Here is a 21,002-nt window from a genome sequence, read left to right on the forward strand (position 1 = left end):
TCCTAACACAAAACAATATTCATCCTTCAGAACTGCTGGCCACAGTAAGACCATTTTGTCCACTGGCCGCTCATCAGATTTAGGATATGTTATCAATTAGCATGCCTGTCTCAAAGAGAAGCATTTATAAAACTTAAATGACAGTCTTCTTGATAGGGAAACTTAAATAGTGTGCTTGAGATTGTCTAGTTTATTAAAGGCAAAATACATATAATTTATAATTAGAATTTAAAGTACGTTTTTGTTCTAAAGCTGCTGACTAATTTTCTGCTTGCACATTGGAGAAACACCAGCTGATAGAAACTCAGAGTGATAAATGTGGGTTTCAGCAGCCTCCAGACTCTTTAGGATGCCAAAGAGCTTTTATTCTCGATGACTTAAAACGTGTCACCAAAAGGTATCACAGCAATAAATAGCGACATTACTGTAATTATTTCACAAGCATAATTGCATATAACGAATGAGTTTTAGCCTCTGTGTTCAGTGGTAAATGTCAACAGAGTTTGGGACCCTTTTTTTGTCATGGTGCATTTCATCTCTATACTTCGTTTAGTTTTACGAAAGTAGGTATTCCTTTCCCTAACTGTATGTTGTTTTCTGATTGTATTTCTTGACTGGTGATTTTCAGATTGGAGTATGGCTCACTGGTGCACACAGCTGATTAATGGCAGGGTTGGGACAAGAACCTGGGGACCTGGTTCCCAGACTTGTACTGCTTTTTCCATCAAGCATCTGTTTTATCTCTTGAGCTACTATGCAAGGTGATTTTGAGTGGAAAAGTCAAGGATGCACTTGAAAAAGTGTATATTGGGGAAGTAAAAAGATTTCAAGGTTGTTTAATTTAGAGACAAGACATAGGTTGCAAGGACTAACTTTCTGTCATCAGAAAGCAACCTGCCCTTATACTCTGCCTACGTAAACTTTGTTTAGTTCATTGATGAGTTTATACAACTCATTTATTAATTAAATGAGTGGTCACGGTGCATTGGCTAAGTGCTATAAATAAATTATTCTATTTATTTGTTAAGAGAACACTGGAAAACAGGCATTGGTATCCCATTTTACAGATGAGGAAAATTCAGTCTTTATATTATACAATATGCAGTAGTTTACATGTGATAGAGCTGGGATTCAAATCAGTTTCATGTCAGTTAGAGCCTGTTGTTCTGAGCTATTTATGCGGTGCAGGTGCATAAGTGAGGTCTCTACCCCTGTCCAGCACACTAAGATAGGATTCCCAATATAAGAAGGGCTCCTTTATAAAGCTTATTAAATACAGGGCAGAAATGAAATCCTTAGCAGGAAGGAAAAAGTTCTAAATGAGCCTTCCAATGAAGGAACTGTTCGTATTGGAAGCTCGTAGATCTGGGGCCCTGGTGGGGTACAGACCAAGGAAGGTTGATGGTCTAACTGGAGTCCAGTAAAAGGGACTACTATGTCATATAGAAAAGTGTCTCTACAGTGCTAGAGTCTAGTACTCAAAGTTTGTCTTTAGCATAGTCCTATCTCCCCATGATTTCTTTTTTTTTCAGAAGTTTAAGCTTTGTTTGGCAACCAGACACCTCTTCTTTTTCTATCTTATTTCTCTTATTTGCTCATAATTAATGCCTTCCAGTCTGTGGTTCGCCCCAGAGGACTTTATATTTTAGAAGACAACAGATTGCAGTAGGATAATATTATGGGGCAGGTGTCCTCCTATGTGTGACTCCCCATCATTAAGGTGTCTCAGAATGGGGATAACCGCATCAGTGAGAAATGTGATGGACTTGCCAAAGTTTATATATACATACTCTGTGACGACAACAACGAACTACAACTTCAAGTGATGTTAAATGAAATGAAGGGGTATCTTCAAGAGACCTGCCACTGTACTTCCAAGTTATCTGTGTCCAGTCTCCAGTCTTATCTCTGATTTGTGTCTTACATGTGAATGTTAAAGCAGGCCAATCCCCACCTGATGGAGAATAAATAAAATGAAGACTTGCCCTGCTTATTATCATGTTTTTCATCTCTTTATGTTTGGCTTGACATAGTGATCCCGTGGTTTTCTTGAGGTTATTATCCCTCAGAGGTTGTTGGCTCCTGGTTGAGGCTGTAGTATATGAAATAGCACCTATGCTGTCTTGGATAAAAACAGATTAGCTTAACGTTACCTTATGATCCTGAGAAAAAGTAAATCGTGCCACATGTTAAAGGTTGACATTTAAAATGCCAAGTTCTCATTATGTGGAAAAGCGGAGGTTATAACAAAGAAAATGATTTAAAAACCTACAGTACAGGTAGAATAGGTGGTCTTCAATAATTAGTGAGGAAAATGCAATCATCTGACTTCAAGAAAAGAGGAGAATTTATTTTTAATTGGTGTACAACACCATCGAAAGAATGGCTGAATACAAATAAAAACAACAAAAGCTTTGAGTATTACCAATTATCTTATACCTGGGTGAACACAGCTTAAAAAATGTCATGATTTCATGGAATAGTTATTCCATATCTCCAACTGCTTAAAAAAAGTGACCTCAATTTCTCTGTAAGCTTGTAAATCAATAACCCATAAAAATCAATGGGAAATATAAAAGATAACCATAAAAACCTCTAAATTTGGTTTTAACAATTTTTGATTTTGATATGCAAACAAAAACAGAAGGAATCAACATGTTTACAAATATAAACTGGAAGGCAAAGCCTCTATGTAAACAAAAAAACATTATGGCAACTAGCAGAACAGCCACAGGACTCCTGGGAATCAAACAGCTAAAAGAAGGTCCAAATTGCCTTAAATCTCCGAAACCCATATCATTCTCAAATGAGGGAAAATGAAAAGAAATTTAGAGGTTACTTTTATCTTCCTTAACAGAAACCCAAAAAGCTTTTCAGGAGGGGGTGGGAGAAGAAGCTGACTGTTTAAATGTGGGCTTCCTCCACCCCTACTGATATTACTGCAAAACCAAAGAGCACCGTTTAGAAAAAGATGTAAATTTTTCTCAGGAGTAGTTGAGGATTAATTTTCTTGCTTTGATATGATGCCACCATTTTCTAAGTAACTTGAATTATCAACTTGCTGATAGTGGGCTGAGGTACAAGTGAAGTATGCTGCCCCCTGCAGGGCATACTCTGAGGCCATGTCTCCAAATTCTTATGAGATCTGGATGCCTGCCTTTTTTTTCCTTTTTCTTTTTTCTTTTTTTTAAGCAGGAGACAAAGCTGTCTATTTCTCAGTGACAATGGGGCTTCAAAGGCAGATGATCTGAGAAAATGTGGCACTCTGACTAAAATTCACATGGCGGTGAAGTAATTGGATGTTGGACTCATATTTGAAAGAAGGGCTTGGCTCTTTGCATGTACATGTGGGGTTGAAGAGGAGGGACATTGTGGGGAGAAGGAAGGGATGGGTCAGTTAAAGAGCAATCTCACCTGCTTGACACTTTAGCAAAATCAATGTCACCAAATATATATATGTAATAGTATTGAAATGTACACATGAGTTTAATATGTTTATGGTTCAGATGCCTTCCTCCCTCCTTCCCTCCCTCTCTTCCTCCCTCCTTCCTTTTCTCCCTTTCTTTCTGCCTTCCTAATGCCTGGGACACTGACAGAACGTCAACAGAAGAACTACACAAAACTATATAAACAGAAAATAATGTCACGGTCACTATCTCCTTCACGGGAACACTCAACCTTGGATCAAATACATGTCTCAATTACATTTTTCATTTAAAAGTGAACCTCCCCTACTGGCATAGTACCCCAAATAGCATCAAAGCAAAATGAAACACAGGCAGCATTTAACAACGCTGTAACCATGGAAACATATCATTAAAGAATATATAAACAGGAATGAATAATTAGATGAGAAATTCATTTCTACATTTATCTTTACCCAAGACCTAGGAAAGGAAGTTCTCTTTTACCTCTCATCTTAATTTGGACACTTTCTCTCTAGCCTGTCTTTTAACTGAAAAAATATGAGAATTCGTAAAATGAGAATTTTAATATTGCCTATCATAATGAACAAATCTCTTTGTAGGCAAGTGACTAAAAATCTTGCAATGCCCTGAATGTAGGAAATGTAACACTGAATGCAGGAAAGAATCCAGAACCAGTCATGGAATTTGTTTTGGGGATGTTAGGTGGGCAGGAAAACCTAATTTACAACATGGTGAGAAGGGGAGAGACATTATTATCCTTTACAAATAGGAAACACAGGTTGCCTCACTTACTGGAGGTATCTACATAATGAGAAGACTGAAGGGATAATCTGGGGCTGATGCATTATATCGGTTGCATTGTCAGGTAGCATCACCTGTGCAGGTCATCCGACACTCTGCCTTTGCATCTAGGGAAGCTCTAAAAAACTCTATGGTAAGCTAAGTTGATCATTAACTTAAAAAAAATTGTAAATGGCCTTAGAGACCATCTAGCCCAGGATTGTGCATCAGAATCATCTAGTTGGGGGACAGTAGACAAATACAGTGCTCAGTCACCCAATGTTTTCCCAAGTGACGCTGACACAGTTGGTCACTAGACTAGTGTTTCAGAACCACTGACCTAGGCTAACTTCCTCATTATACCGAAGCAGAAACCAAAGTCTAGAGCAGTAGTGGTAGATTGAGTTGATGGTCTCAATTTCCCCCTCGCTATAGCAATAGCACACCTTTGTCATGGCTTTGCAGTGAGCAGATGAATTTTATCCCTTGCCCTTGCTTGGTCACATGGCTTGTTTTGGTGAATGGGATGTTAGCAAGCATGGTATGTGCAAAGGCTTGAAATGTGCTTATATGGTTTTGCATTCCCCCTTAGAATCCTGCATCTTGCCACAAGAAGAACAGACATCAGGTAGCCACTGGTCAAGGGAGCATGAGAGACATGTGGATCATACTTGGGTCTATTGGCAACCTAGTCAAGCCCAGCCAAGCCCAGCCTAGATCAGTAAAATCCAAGCCAACTTGCTTATTATTATAAGCCACTGAGTTTTAGAGTGATTTGTTACACAGCAGTATTTGTCATGTGTTATTGTAGCAGTAGCTGACTAATACAGAAAGGAAGTGTCTTATTCAAAATTGAATTCTAGCACTGGAATAAGAAGTTACGTCTTGTGAATCTCAGGCCTGATCTCTGTCTATTGCGCATATTGCCTGTTTCCTTTTGCTTCCTTTCCTTCACAGAGTCAAGCACAGATACCCATGGCCTTCCTAAGGCCCTTCTGCTCCACTTACATTCCCTATATTTCAAAACGTTCTGTCACCTCTCCTCACTAGAGCTTGTATTCTGTCACCTTTTGTCATCAGAGTTTACCATTCCTTTCATCTTGTTCTTTCAGGATTATGTTTTCATGTGTCCAAAGAGACTGAGAAGTCTCAAATAAATTAATTCCCACAGTTGTGTTCAGGGGTCACCCATTAATCAGTTAAAAACTTCCCAATAAAATTCTTTTGCATATGACCTAGGGATGGCTAGAGACTCAATGAAAAATGGTGGGAATGTAAGCATGATACATGGCAATTGACAGGGGAAAAAAAAAAAAAAAAATATATATATATATTTTAAATTAAAGTTTATTGGGGTGACAATTGTTATAAAGTTACACAGATTTCAGGTGTATAATTCTGTAATACATTATCTATATCTCACATTGTGTGTTCATCACCCAGAGTCAGTTCTTTCCATGACCATATATTAAACACTGTTTTCCCTCTTCTAGAGTCTCCCTCCCCCCTTTCCCTCTGGTAACCCCTAAACTATTGTCTATATCTATGAATTTTTGTTCCTTCATTTGTTTGTCTTGTTCTTTTGCTGTTTTCAGTTTTATATACCACATATCAGTGAAATCATATGGTTCTCTACTTTTTCTGTCTGACTTATTTTGCTTAGCATTATAATCTCAAGATCCATCCATGTTGTCACAAATGGTACTATTTCATCTTTTCTTACTGCCGAATACCGTGTTTCCCCCAAAATAAGACCTAGCCAGACCATCAGCTCTAATACGTCTTTTGGAGCAAAAATTAATATAAGACCTGGTCTTATTTTACTATAATGTAAGACCGGGTCATATCTACATAACATAATATAAGACCGGGTCTTATGTTAGTTTTTGCTCCAAAAGACGCATTAGAGCTGATGGTCCATCCAGCTAAGTCTTATTTTCGGGGAAACACAGTAGTATTCCATTGTGTATATATACCACAGCTTCTTTATCCATTCATTTATGGAAGGATATTTTGGTTGTTTCCAGGTCTTGGCCACTGTAAATAAAGCTGCAATAAACACTGGAGCACACATGTCTTTATGGATAAATGTTTTCAGATTTTTTGGGTAGATACCCAGGAGAGGCATTGCTGGGTCATATGGTAATTCTATTCTTAATTTTTTGAGGAACCTCCACACTGCCTTCCATAGCGGCTGCACCAATCTGCATTCCCACCAACAGTGTATGAGGGTTCCTTTTTCTCCACAGCCTCTCCAACACTTGTTACTATTTGTCTTGTTGATGATAGCCATTCTGACTGGGGTGAGGTGATATCTCATTGTGGTTTTGATTTGCATTTCTCTGATGATTAGTGATGTTGAACATTTTTCATATGTTGATATGCCATTTTTATGTCCTCTTTGGAGAAATGTCTCTTCAGGTTCTCTGCCCACTTTTCAATTGGGTTGTTTGTTTTCTTGTTGTTGAGTTATATGAGTTCCTTGTATATTTTGGATATTAGCCCCTTATTGGAGGCACTGTTTGCAAAAATCTTCTTCCATTCAGTTGGTGGCCTCTTTATTTTTTCAATAGTTTCTTTTGCTGTGCAGAAGCTTTTAAGTTTGATATAGTCATATTCATTTATTTTAGCTTTTACTTCCCTTGCCTTTGGAGTCAAATTCATAAAATGGTCTTTGAACCTAATGTCCATAAATTTAATACCTATGTTTTCTTCTATGAAGTTTATTGTTTCAGGTCTTATGATTAGGTCTTTGATCCATTTTGAATTAACTTTGGTACATGGTGACATACAGCAGCAGTCCACTTTCATTCTTTTTCGCGTGGCTTTCCAATTTTCCCAGCACCATTTATTGAAGAGGCTGTCTTATCTCCATTGCATTTTTTTTGCTTCTTTGTCAAAAATTGTCTGTCCATATTTATGTGGGTTTATTTCTGGGTTCTCAATTCTATTCCATCGGTCTGTGTGTCTGTTTTTCTGCCAATACCATGCTGTTTTGATTATTGTTGCCCTGTAGTACAAGCTAACGTCAGGGAGTGTGATACCTCCAGCATTGTTCATTTTTCTTAGGATTGCTTTGGCTATTCGGGGTCTTTTGTGGTTCCATACAAATCTGATGATTTTTTTGTTCTATTTCTTTAAAAAGTGCCATTGGGGTTTTGATGGGGGTTGCATTAAATCTGTATATCGCTTTGGGTAATATGACTATGTGCTGATTCTTCCAATTATTGAGCACGGAATGTCTTTCCATTTCTTTGTGTTTCTTCAATGTCTTTTAAAAATATCTTATAGTTTTCAGCATATAGGTCTTTCACATCCTTGGTTAAGTTTATTCCTAGGTATTTTATTCTTTTTGTTGCAATTGCAAAAGGAATTTGTTTTTAAATTTCTTTTTCTGTGATTTCATTGTTAGCGTACAGGAATGCAATGGACTTTTGCATGTTGATTTTGTAGCCAGCAACTTTACTGTATTTGTTTATTGTTTCTAATAGCTTTTTGGTGGAGTCTTTAGGGTTTTCTATATATAGCATCATGTCATCTGCAAAGAGTGATAATTTAACTTCTTCATTCTCAATTTGGATGCCTTTGATTTCTTTCTCTTGCCTGAAAATAGTTTTAGGTGAATGGGCTAGGTGCTTCTCAAATATTATCTAATCTAGATACTACAAGGTCTGGGTTGCTCTTAGGTTCTCCTTGTCCAAATATTTTATAAACTCTCAGCCTGACAGGGACAAATAAACAAATAAATAGACTATAAATGTACGCTGTTAAGAGAAATGCTCATATGATGTTTCTATTTTGTTCCTTTCTGTGAAAATTTTTTTCACATGGAAACAAATCTTTAAAGAGAACACATTTTTATTCTCCAGAATATGTAGGTGTTTTGTTAAAGATAATCAAAATTTTTTTCTGTTTCCTTGACCTTCCGTTGCCTGTAATTTCACATTGAAGATTTATTTTTATTCTGAAGTTGATGTTATAAAATTTAAGCATGTAAATTACTAATATTAGAATGACTTTGCAATATCAAGAAGAAAAACAAAGAACTGGAATGAAAAAGTTAGTCTTCATCATTAGTATGAGGGATCAACTTATATTCAGTGTTCTGGTTAGTACAGAGAAATCCATTAGCTTGCTGCTGCCTTGACTGCCATGTTTGAAAGAAGAAGCTAATAGCTAAGACTGTAGGATTTGTGTGGAGACACCAAGAAGCACAGAAACCAATGAGACAAAAGATTCTTGGTAATCTACAACCTTCTAATATTCTGATGCATCCCAAACTCAACTAAAGCCCAAGAATTGTCCACAGTTGTGAACTTAACACACACACACACACACGCACAACTACTTGTTGAATTCATGTAAGCACTGAATTTTTAAATCACAAACAAAGCAACTATTCCAAAATATTTTCCACATTATTGGCTTAAGCTTCACATCAAGCCAATATTTAATTTGGTTGATTGAATAATTTACCAAATACATATTAAGCCGCTCTTTCAAATTCAGTTGGATGGCACTTAGAAGAAAAACTGACTAAGAATTGGTGTCTAATTTTAGTACCATCTGTTTTTCTTGGTAAATAATTTGTGTTAAAATATATACTCCTTGAAGACAGGGTGATGTCTATCTCGTTTGCTGCTGTATTTCCAACACAGCACAGTGCCTAACACATAGTTACTAATAAGTGCTCAATAAATATTTGATGAATAAGTATGAATGACAAATACAATTTGAGAGTAAAGAAGAAAGGTATCCACTAATTTAAAAGGTGTCTGGAGACGCTGGATTGGAAAGGTTTCAAGCTTGAATGACTATGTTGCATTTTAAGGAGGCACTGCATAACACCAGCATTCTGGGTGCTATTTTTTGCTTTGAGTGCTGGAAGCAAGAAATGGCTCCTGCTAGGCTCAGGACCAAAGAGAAAAAGGGCAGTTGCAAAGAGGAAGGATAGCTCAAGTGTCTTAACCTGTGATCTGTGGACCCCTGAAAGCCAAGGAAGGGCTTTAGGGGCCTACAGACTGTGCATCCTCTTCCTTTAATATGTGGCTGGGAAAATCCTCTCAGTGTAGCCAGCTCCTGATCTCGTCCTTTGAGAATAATTACACCAAAGAAATATTCCTTTTTGGTGAGCCCTCTTTGGAAACTGTTTATGCCATTGATATCTCTGAAGTGGTGAACATTTCAATGCCAAGTACAACTTGAATTGGATGGAAAGTCTCGGTATTTTCTGCACAGATGGACGACCTGTGAAGTTGGCACTGCCTCAGCCTTTGCTTCTTCACTAAGGAAAGATGTTCCACATATCAGGCTTTCTACATGGGTCTGTACTGGTGTCAACAGCCCTTCCAACAATCCCAGAAGAGGTCCTTCTACTGCTGTGAAAGTCTTCACCATCCTCAGAGCCAAGAACTCGAATCAGTGCCTCTTCAGTAGATCTCTGTCAAGATACAAGAGCACACACCACGAGGTTCTTTCCTATGAAAAAAGTTTGTTGGCAATCCAGAAAAGAAATTTAGAAGTGATTTGGTTTGGTTAATTCTTTAAAAAGTTTTAAGAGAAAAGAAAACCCCTTCTTAGAACAAATCTATAGTGAGAAGTTCATTCGGGGACTAACTTTATATGGATGATATCTTGGTAGATAAATGAAGCAAATCTTTTGATTGAAATGCTGAATTTACTATTAGAGATACTGCTGAAAACTGTGAACTTTTTTTGGTCAAGCTGCTACTTGAAATGAAGTAGCTGGAGTCAAATAGCAATAGGAATTTTCCAATACTAGAGGTAAGACTGACAAAGTCTTGTGAGTTTCTAGGTACAAAAATCTATAGACATTCAGCAAATGGCTTACCTGTTGTACAGGTCACTTTTTGTTCGGGTGGCTTTAACATTGAATCAAATTGCTGACATAGATAGCCTTGATGATATAGATTTAACAAACATAATCTCATTGACATGAGGACAAAGGAAATGTTGTAATATGAATTGGGGTATTTTTTTGATGCATGACTACTTATGTATTGTGAGCTATAGGAGATCTGACTCCATTAGATATTCAAGACTGTGAATCAGCATTTTACCTCTTATTGCCATCAAATTGAAAAGTTGACATTGATGAGATGTCAAATATAACATTTCAATTTCTTATTCCAGGAAAATTGCACAACCTTCTCACAAGAGTGAGAAAGCCATAATTCTCTGTAAATGCTGCTTTGGTATCCTGACTATGTGTGGGAGATCAATTTCCAATGCAATGAGATACGAATAAATAGTAAGCACATTTTTCTCTATGTATGTATTTATGAGTATTGTTTCTAGGCGGATGCTTGCAAATTGAATCAGATTCTCAGAAAAGGTTTGTGACTCAAAACGAAAAAAAATTAAAAAAGAACAGTTAAGGTGGGGAATGAGATTATCAGGCAGCTTGCCCATTCAGTAGGGTTCCTTTGCATTTGTTTCATGGGATTTCTGCAACAAAATTAGCTGTTACCGCCTTTTCCCACTCCACTGTTGAGTGTTGCATATCAGAGTAGGCTCTGTTACTCACGTTGCAGGAGATAAAGCCACACACAAGACAACCCATATGGCTGAGAGCATGGCTGAAAGTGAAGGTAGGAAAACAGGAATTGGAAACAGGAGTGGAAGAAGAGGAAATCTTGTATGTTTGTTTCCCGATTCCAATTAAATCTAGTCCTGGATCTAAGGGGCAAAAGGCTTGGGAGGTGAACTAGAGTTTACTATAAAATTCTTCTTGGAACTCTATTATTACTTTAGGAGCAATATAAAATTCTTAAGAGTAGAGGATTCCAAATAGCTAATTCTCAGCCTGACTAGGACTTTCCATTTTGCTAATTCAGAATTGTGATGAGGTCTTGAGGTGTTTGAGAAGAGCAGGGTGGCTGATAACAGAACATGGGTTATCAGGTTGCAGAGGCATGCTTGCAAGTATGGTCTGGTGACAAGTCATTTCCAACCCTTTCTAGCTCTGATGAGGTGACACTATAGAATAACATGTGCAAACACTTTTATTCAAAGTGATTATTCCAGGTTTAGCTGTCATATAGTATAGAGTTTATGCCCTTTTTTTTTCTTGCTAGGTTGATGATATGAAAAAATATTCTTAATACCATTGAAAGGTGTTCTTGAGCTCACCAAAGGAAAGGTCTGTTCTTTTGCATATAAGAGTTTGTAAGTCAGTCATCTACGAGAGTGGGTGTAGACTGGTTCTCAAATTATTACATTCTGAAATTTTCCATTCCTGTTTAAAACCTTTACAAATAATACTTGATCAGGGTTGTAGGGATTTTATGCAGTTGAAAGGAAGATATATAGTAATTTCTCTACTTGCAAAGATAGTAAAGCCAGGCTTTGTCTATTCAGCCTTAATAGATTTCTACAAATATAATGAAAATATAATTCCTAGTTTGTGATTTTGGGGGCAAAATTCAACAGTGTAGTTGCCGTGGTGATTTGGATAGTGAGGCATCCCTGTCTTTAAAGTTGGCATGGACTGGGCAATCTCCGGCAATGTCCAAGCCTCCTTTTTGATTTAGGGCAGAATAAGGTTTGGGGGAAGATGTATATATTTGAATTAAAATCAAGGAGAAGCTAGCTAGCAGAAGGAAGAATACAACTAGTGAGACAATGGTGTGTGTGCTGATGTTGGGGTTAGAGGGGTTTAGTTTATAGAGTTTATCTGCAGGATGCAATTTTTAGTTATGTTTCTTCTTTTTTTTTTTTTTTAAATTTGTGACATCATTTTTGGACATCTAAAAATATGAGATTTTAGTGCTAAAATGGGCTTAAGAATAGACCGTCTCAAACACTTTATACTAGTCATCTCTTATTTTCTATTTGAAGCTGTTCTAGAGACTAACTTGCCTTAGGTGAGATAAGTATTTGGTGTTAGAACTTGGACTGAATCAGACCTGACTTCCAGACAAGGGCTCTTGTTCAATATACCAAGTTGCTTCAAATTAAAGGAGAAAAAAAGAATACAAAGAGAAATATGTTTTTCCTATAATTTGTAAATGTAGACTAGTAAAATAATAGTATTTATTCTCTTTTAATATAGAAAACATTCATGTATTGATTATTGGAAATTATTTTCTTAGTTTGAGGTGAATAGTGATATTAGTACTCTTTGGAAGGTAAAGGAAACAAAAATAATATGAAGACAAATTTCAAGCTCTTAATCTGTCTTAGGGTAAACCAACCTATTTTTTCTTAGTTAAACGCAGAAAACACAGTAGGTACTCATGTTTATTTAATGAATGAACAAACTAAGATAAACATTCCTTTGGGACCTAGTATATGCCAGGCCTGCTAAATATTATCTAATCATCAAGATTTAACTCCTTTCCCACCTCTCTCCAGAAACCTCTGAAATGCTTTAATTAAAAAGTCATCTTTCTTTATCTATAACCCACATTATTTGCTCATTCGTCACATCTAACAATTCTATACAACTATTTTCTTCCATGCCTATAAGCAACTACTAATGTTTTGCATGTTCATGATTCCCGTAGGAAAGTCTTAAATTTAGCAAATTAATAATTAATTTTGAGATTAAAATTTTAATCTCTGTTAACTGTCAATTTAAAAAAAAATCACAGATCTCAATTAGAGTAACACTAATTTAAATTCTTATTTTTTTTATAGTATGTAAATTGAGCTCCAAATATTTAGAGGGAACTACATTGATTACTGAGCTTTTTATATGGTAAACCTGATACTTTACTGTCTAATGAAGCTAACGTGATAGACAAAAAACTAGTGCAAAGACATAATAGTGAAAAAGTGAAAAAAACCAGGAAGCATCAGAAGACTGTTGATTATTTCTCTTTTATATTAGTGTTTTGGCAGACCTTATTCTAGTTGGTTCATATTCAATTAAATTAAACCATCTTGAAATACAAAGAAAAAACAGCCCCACATGGCATGGAGAGCAGAAGATATGGAGGAGGGAGTTGGCCTTTGTAGTTGATTTTCAAATATTTGAAAAATTTCATTTGGAAATGGGTTTCCCTTTGGTCCACGTGGCTCCACTGGGGACCAGTTAATGGAAGTTTTAAGGGAGAAGAAATCCACTTTAATGAGGAAAATCATTTAATAATAAGCAAATTAGATGTTGTTTCTTGGGGCTAAGTGAGTTCATCATTCTGGATATATTTCAGTAGAAAGTCATTGATAGTTTATGTTTGCGGGATGAGAATAGGACAAGAACACATTTGTTTGTGGTGAATGAGATTGAACTAGTAAACGCTAAAGTCTCCTTATAATTCTAAGAAATTATGACTCTCTTCTTGACATCTAATTGACCTTTGGTGTGACTTCTTGCTGCCATTTTGAGTAATAAATAAGGAACAGATCTGCACCGTGTTATTGATTAAGTGTTCCAAATACTAAATGTTACCCAACAAATATAACTGATCTTTCCATTTTCCTTTATTTTGTAATTGTTATTACTTCTAGTATCGGCTTTACAGGTCACAGGTCAAGAAGAATCTATGAAAATACAATGCTGATATTTTAAAGGATCATGTTATTACAGCAGGCCTGGGAAAATAGTTCCTAGGAAGTCTAAAATTTTTATTGGCTTGTAAAACTGAGGTATGTGCCAAGGGTTAACAACCTTGCATTTTGCCCTTAAAATTAGTCTCAGAAAATCTACTCCATTATAAATACATTACTACTGAGTAGTGTCCTTCTTATTGATATTCCCAGAGCTACCTTTTTCAGCAGTTTTTTAAGCACCAATCCTTATTTTGGTTCTAAAAAAGAGATGGGCTCCTCCTTCCTAGTTCGGATATCAATTTTTACCTGCCAATACAGTTTGATGAGCTTGCTTATACCCTGTTCACTTCGTCCACAGAGCCAGAACATGTAGTCAGCAATCATGGCACTCCTAGGAACAAGGACAGATTAAAAAAAAAAAAAAAAAATTATAGGAAGAAGATCTTAACAGGAAGTACATATAAATGTTGAGGAAAAAGATTTTGTAAAGTGTAAATTTCACTAGACTAATAGTAAACAAAGCATAAGACACAATTTAGAATGTAGAAAGTGGTTTTTGTTTGTTTGTTTGTTTGTTTGTTTGTTTTTTGGTAGCTAAACTAATACTATAAGAGAAGCAACAAGCCATTTGTTTTCTAGATGGGTTTTTTTCTGTTTGTACACTAAGAATAGTGCTTAAAGACTATGAGAGAATGCTTTGTTTTGGTTGCCTTTTATTAAGCTTCAAAGCATTTATAGAGTAACATATTTCATGTACTCTAAAATGCCTTCAAACCTAGCATAGCATATATAGTTAACTATTAGACTGGTATTTAACATACCTTAGACTTTATGTGAATTAAAGATTATTCACCTCTGATTAAATTAACCTCGTTAAAATTGAAAATAAAAAAATTTCCAATAAAACAAGCACTCCCTTCCCCCCAAACTTTGAGTTTAATTGAATCGGTTTTAGTATCTAATGTATACAACCACTGCATTAGTCTTATAAGCTGAGGGGATATTAAAAACTATTGTGCAATGGATATTAATTCATTGCTTTAGCACCCTTTGGAAAAACAGTTTACTTTTATGACTGTTTCTCTACTAAGCCTCTCTATTTCTTTTCTCTAGAGATTCCAAATCCAATTAAATGTGACTAGAAGTAATTCCAAATTGTCACGTTAGCCAATTAAACATATAATAATCCTGTGTACCTAATCACCAGTACCAAAAGTTTATTTATTTAAGTAGAGCTATCACTGTGTACCCCTGAATGTTTTTCTTATCTTTGCCTGCAGATACGTGTTGTTTCTTAACATCATGGTAAACTGAATTAGAAATTTTCCTTCTCTAAATGTAGGTTGTCTAAGGCGCAGCAGCTATAAACTTACTATAGTACTCTGCTGAAAGAATTAAAATGTTTAGATTCTTGCTCAGAACAGAGACAAATTGGGACTTTAAAAATTAACAATAAAAAATACCACCATTTTGAAAGACTATTCGCAGCTCAATATTTTTATATATGTGGCATTGGAAAGAAGCTGTTCACTGACATTTCAACATACATGACAATAATATAAGGATAACTAATCTTTTAAAAATCCTTTTATATTTTTCAAAGCTCTAGTTTAATAAGATAAAGTGAGGCAGGAGGTTTTGATGTCACGTGAATATTTATAGGGTAGAAACAAGTTATAAAAATCATAGACTAGAGAGGGGCAAATGTGAATTTCAAACATTTGCAGTTTGGTAGAAACACGGGAAAATTTTCTTCCCATGACTACCTGAAAAGGAAGTCTACTTGACATGTATGTGCCTGTTACCTAGTAGAAATCTATTTAATAGATTCTGAATTGAAGAAATCAGTGAAAAGTCTTAATGAAAAAGATCACTCTCAAGGACAGCATATACTGTATTTATAGAAATTGGGTACTCTTAGGTGATGACTGACTCGGCTTTTTGATTCCACCTTCTATTAACATTTGGATATGTACATATGGCTTAACAAATATTGTTTAATGATGACACCAGGTATTAATTAAACCAGGGGTGGGCAACTTTTTCTTGTAATGCGTTAGATAGAAAATATTTTAGACATTGTGGGTCATGTGGTCTTATAACTACTCAACTTTGTCTTGCGGAAGTAGCTATAGACAATAAGTATACAAATGAAGTGGGGCTGTGTTTCTCTTTTTTTTTTCCTTAAAGTTTATTGGGGTGACAACTGTTAGTAAAGTTATATAGATTTCAGGTATACAATTCTGTAACACATTATTTATATCTCATATTGTGTGTTCACCACCCAGAGTCAGTTCTCTTTCCATCACCATATTTTAGACCTCATTTACCCTCTTCTACAGCCCCGCCCCCCTTCCCCTTTACCCTCTGGTAACCACTAAACTATTGTCTATGTCTATGAGTTTTTCTTCTTTCAGTTGCTTGTCTTGTTCTTTTGTTGTTTTTGGTTTATATACCACATATCGGTGAAATCTTATGGTTCTCTAATTTTTCTGTCTGACTTATTTCGCTTAGCATTATAATCTCAAGATCCATCCATGTTGTCACAAATGGTACTATTTCATCTTTTCCTACTACCGAATAGTATTCCATTGTGTATATATACCACAACTTCTTTATCCATTCATCTATCGAAGGACATTTTGGTTGTTTCCATGTCTTGGCCACCGTAAATAAAGCTGCAATGAACATTGGAGCACATGTCTTTATGGATAAATGTTTTCAGACTTTTTGGGTAGATACCCAGCAGAGGGATTGCTGGGTCATACGGTAATTCTATTTGTAACTTTTTGAGGAACCTCCACACTGCCTTCCATAGCAGCTGCACCAATCTGCATTCCCACTAACAGTGTATAAGTGTTCCTTTTTTCTCCACAGCCTCTCTAACACTTGTTACTATTTGTCTTGTTGATGATAGCCATTCTAACTGGGGTGAGGTGATATCTCATTGTGGTTTTTATTTGCATTTCTCTGATGATTATGATGCTGAGCATTTTTTCATATGTCTATTGGCAATTTGTATGTCCTCTTTGGAGAAATGTCTCTTCAGGTCCTCTGCCCATTTTTCAACTGGGTTGTTTGTTTTTTTGTTGTTGAGTTGTTTGAGTTCTTTGTATATTTTGGGTATTAGCCTCTTATCGGAGGTAATGTTTGCAAAAAACTTCTCCCATTCAGTTTGTGGCCTCTTTATTTTGTCGATGGTTTCTTTTGCTGTGCAGAAGCTTTTAAGTTTGATATAGTCCCATTTATTTATTTTAACTTTGACTTCCCTTGCCCTTGGAGTCAAATTCATAAAATGGTCTTTGAATCCAATGTCCATAAGTTTAGTACCTAAGTTTTCCTCTATGTAGTTTATTGTGTCAGGTCTTATGCTTAAGTCCTTGATCCATTTTGAATTAATTTTGGTACATGGTGACATACAGCAGCAGTCCAGTTTCATTCTTTTGTATGTGGCTTTCCAATTTTCCCAGCACCATTTATTGAAGAGGCTGTCTTTTGTCCATTATATGATTTTTGCTTCTTTGTCAAAAATTTTCTGTCCATATTTACGTGTTTTTATTTCTGGATTCTCAATTCTATTTCATTGCTCTATGTGTCTATTTTTCTGCCAATACCATGCTGTTTTGGTTATTGTTGCCCTGTAGTACAAGCTAACGTTAGGGAGTGTGATACCTCCAGCATTGTTCATATTTCTTAGGATTGCTTTGGCTATTCGGGGTCTTTTGTGGTTCCATGCAAATCTGATGATTTTTTGTTCTATTTCTTTAAAAACTGCCATTGGGGTTTTGATAGGGATTGCATTAAATCTGTGTATTGCTTTAGGTAATACGGCCATGTTAACTGTGTTGATTCTTCGAATTGAGCACGGACTGTCTTTCCATTTCTTTGTGTCTTCTTCAATTTCTTTTAAAAATATCTTATAGTTTCCAGCATATAGGTTTTTCACATCCTTGGTTAAGTTTATTCCTAGGTATTTTATTCTTTTTGTTTGCAATTGCAAAAGGAGTTTATTTTTTAAATTTTTCTGAGATTTCATTGTTAGTATATAGGAATGCGATGGACTTTTGTATGTTGATTTGTAGCCTACAACTTTACTGTATTTGTTTATTGTTTCTAATCGCTTTTTGGTGGAGTCTTTAGGATTTTCTCCATATAGCATCATGTCATCTGCAAAGAATTACAATTTAACTTCTTCACTCCCAATTTGGATGCATTTTATTTCTTTGTCTTGCCTGATTGCTCTAGCGAGGACTTCCAACACTGCGTTGAAAAGCAGACGTGATAGGGGACAGCCCTTTCATGTTCCTGAACATAGAGCAAAGGGCTTCAGTTTTTCACCGTTAATTATGATATTAGCTGAGGGTTTGTCATATATGGCCTTTATTATGTTAAGCTTTTTTCCTTCTATACCTATTTTATTAAGTGTTTTAATCACAAATGAATGTTGCATCTTGTCAAATGCTTTTTCTGTGTCAATTTATATTACCATATGATTTTTGTCCTTGATTTTGTTTATGTGATATATCACATTGATGGATTTGTGTATGTTGAACCATCCTTGTGCCCCTGGGATGAACACCACTTGGTCATGATGAATAATCTTTTTAGTGCCTTGTTGTATTCGATTTGCTAGAATTTTATTTAGGATTTTTGCATCTGTATTCATGAGAGATATAGGTCTGTAGTTTTATTTTTTTGTTATCCTTACCAGGTTTTGGTATCAGGGTAATGTTGGCCTCATAAAATGAGTTAGGGAGTATTGTCTCTTCTTCAATTTTTTTGAAGACTTTGAGTAGGACAGGTATTAGGTCATCTTTGAAGGTTTGGTAGAATTCACTAGTGAAGCCATCTGGTCCCGGACTTTTGCTTTTGGGAAGGTTATGGATGACTGATTCAATTTCCTTACTGGTGATCGGTCTGTTTAGATTTTCCAGTTCTTCGTGATTCAGCCTAGGAAGGCTATATGTTCCTAAGAACTTGTCTATTTCTTGTAGATTATTGAATTTGGTGGCATATAGTCCCATAGAATTCTTGGATGATCCTTTGTATTTCTGTGGCATCCATGATAACTTCCCCTCTTTCATTTCAATGTTGTTTATTAGTGTCTTTTCTCATTTTCTCTTAGTGAGTACAGTCAAGGGTTTGTCAATTTTATTAATCTTTTCAAAGAACCAGCTCTTTGTCACATTAATTTTTTCTATTGTCTTTTTGTTCTCTATTTCATTTAGTTCTGCTCTGATTTTTATTATTTCCTTTCTTCTGCTGACCTTGGGTTTCATTTGTTCTTCTTTTTCTAGTTCTTTAAGGTGTAACATGAGGCTATTTATCTGGGATTTTTCTTATTTCTTGAGATAGGCCTGAATGATATAAATTTCCCTCTTAAAACTTCTTTTGCTGCATCCCCAAAATTTTGGTAGGATGTAGTTTCATTCTCATCTGTTTCTATGTATCTTTTGATCTCTTCTCTTTTCTTCTTTGACCTGGTCATTCTTTAAAAGTATGTTGTTTAAAAACCCACATATTTGTGGGTTTTTTCCTGCTTTTTCTTTGCAGTTGATATCCAATTTCAAAGCCTGTGATCAGAGAATATGTTTGGTATGATTTCAATCTTCCTAAATTTGCTGAGGCTAGTGTTGTGTCCCAATATATGGTCTATCCTTGAGAATGTTCCATGCACACTAGAAAAAAATGTGTAGTCTGATGTTTTAGGATGAAGTGCTCTATATATGTCAATTATGTCCATTTCATCTAATATGTCATTTAGGGCTGCTATTTCTTTATTTATTTTCTGTTTGGATGATCTGTCCATAGCTGTCAATGATGTATTTAGGTCCCCTAGTATAATTGTGTTTTGGTCAATTTCTCCCTTTAGTTCTGTTAGTAATTGCTTGGTATATTTCAGTGCTCCCTGATTGGGGGCATAAATGTTGATGACTGTTACATCTTCTTGTTGTACATACCCCTTTATCATTATGAAATGTCCATCTTTGTCTCTTGTTACTTTTTTTATCCTGAAGTCTGTTTCATCTGATATCAGTATGGCTACACCTGATTTTCTCTGGGTACCATTTGCTTGGAATGTCAATTTGTGTCCTTTTATTTTGAGTCTATGTTTGTTCTTGTAGCTAAGATGTGTCTCTTGGAGGCAGCATATGGTCGAATTTAGTTTTTTGATTCAATCTGCTACTCTATGCCTTTTTATTGGTGAATTAAGTCCATTTACATTTAGGGTGATTATTGATATATGAGGATTTCCTATCATTCTATCTTTAGTTTTCTGGTAAGACTGTGTCTCCTTTTTGTTGTTGTCTATTATTTCTGTGTGGTGGTATTCTATGATTTTTCCCTCTGTTTCTTCTTTTATTACATTATATATTTTAGTTCTGGATTTTTTTTGGAGTAGTTACCATTAAGTTTATGTAAAAGAAAGTTTGATATTTAGAGTATTCCATTTTCTTCAGCATGCTTCTTTTCTCCATTCCCATATTCCAGTTCAGGCGTATACTCTACCCCCTTTTATTTTTTGGTTGCCACAAATTATCCCTATTGATGCTGGTTGAATAGTCTCCTTTAGTATTTCTTGTAGTGCAGGTCGTGTGTTAGAAAATTCCCTCAGCTTCTATATGTTTGGAAAGGTCTTTATTCCTCATTCACATCTAAAGGTATCTTTGCTGGATATATTATTCTTGGCTCATAATTTCTGTCTTTCAATAGTTTGAATATTTGGTGCCACTCCCTCTTGGTGTAGAGTATCTGCTGAAATATCTGATGATATTCTAATGGGCTTTCTGCTGTAGGTTACCGTCTTCTTTTCCCTGGCTGACTTGAGGATTCTTTCTTTGTCGTTAATTTTTGACAGCTTGAATACAATGTGCCTTGGAGAAGGCCTGTTGGGGTTGAGGTAATTAGGTGTTCTATTTGCTTCTTGGATTTGCAGATCCAGTTCTTTCCACAAGTTTGGGAAGCTCTTGTTGACTATTTGTTTAATATACTCTGTGTTCCCTTCTCTCTTTTTTCTCCTTCTGGTATGCCCATTATTCTTATATTGCTCTTTCTGATGGAGTCAGGAAGTTCTTATAGAGTTCTTTCATTTTTTTTTTTTAAGTCTCACCTCTCTTTCTTCCATCCATGTCATTTCAGGTTTCTATCTTTGATGTTAGTGATTTTTTCCTCCATCTGGTCAACTCTACTACCTAAGCTGGCTATTTTATTCTTTTTTCTTTTATTTTCTGAAGTTCTTAATCTCCAGAAATTCTATTTGGTTCTTTTTAAAAATTT

At 35.7% G+C, this 21,002-nt stretch overlaps 1 protein-coding gene across 1 annotated transcript in view; it reads right to left on the minus strand.

The window, feature by feature from the left end:
* The window catches only part of SPATA16 (spermatogenesis associated 16), a 209,174-nt gene that overhangs the window by 66,123 nt on the left and 122,049 nt on the right, over positions 1 to 21,002 (minus strand). Inside the window, exon 5 of the mRNA XM_019734941.3 lies at positions 14,031 to 14,115. Coding sequence (XP_019590500.3) covers positions 14,031 to 14,115 — 85 coding nt within the window. The remainder of the gene's footprint in view (positions 1 to 14,030; positions 14,116 to 21,002) is intronic.

Source organism: Rhinolophus sinicus, chromosome 17, assembly GCF_057876585.1.
Source record: "Rhinolophus sinicus isolate RSI-liver-muscle chromosome 17, RSI-T2T, whole genome shotgun sequence".
NCBI lineage: Eukaryota > Metazoa > Chordata > Mammalia > Chiroptera > Rhinolophidae > Rhinolophus > Rhinolophus sinicus.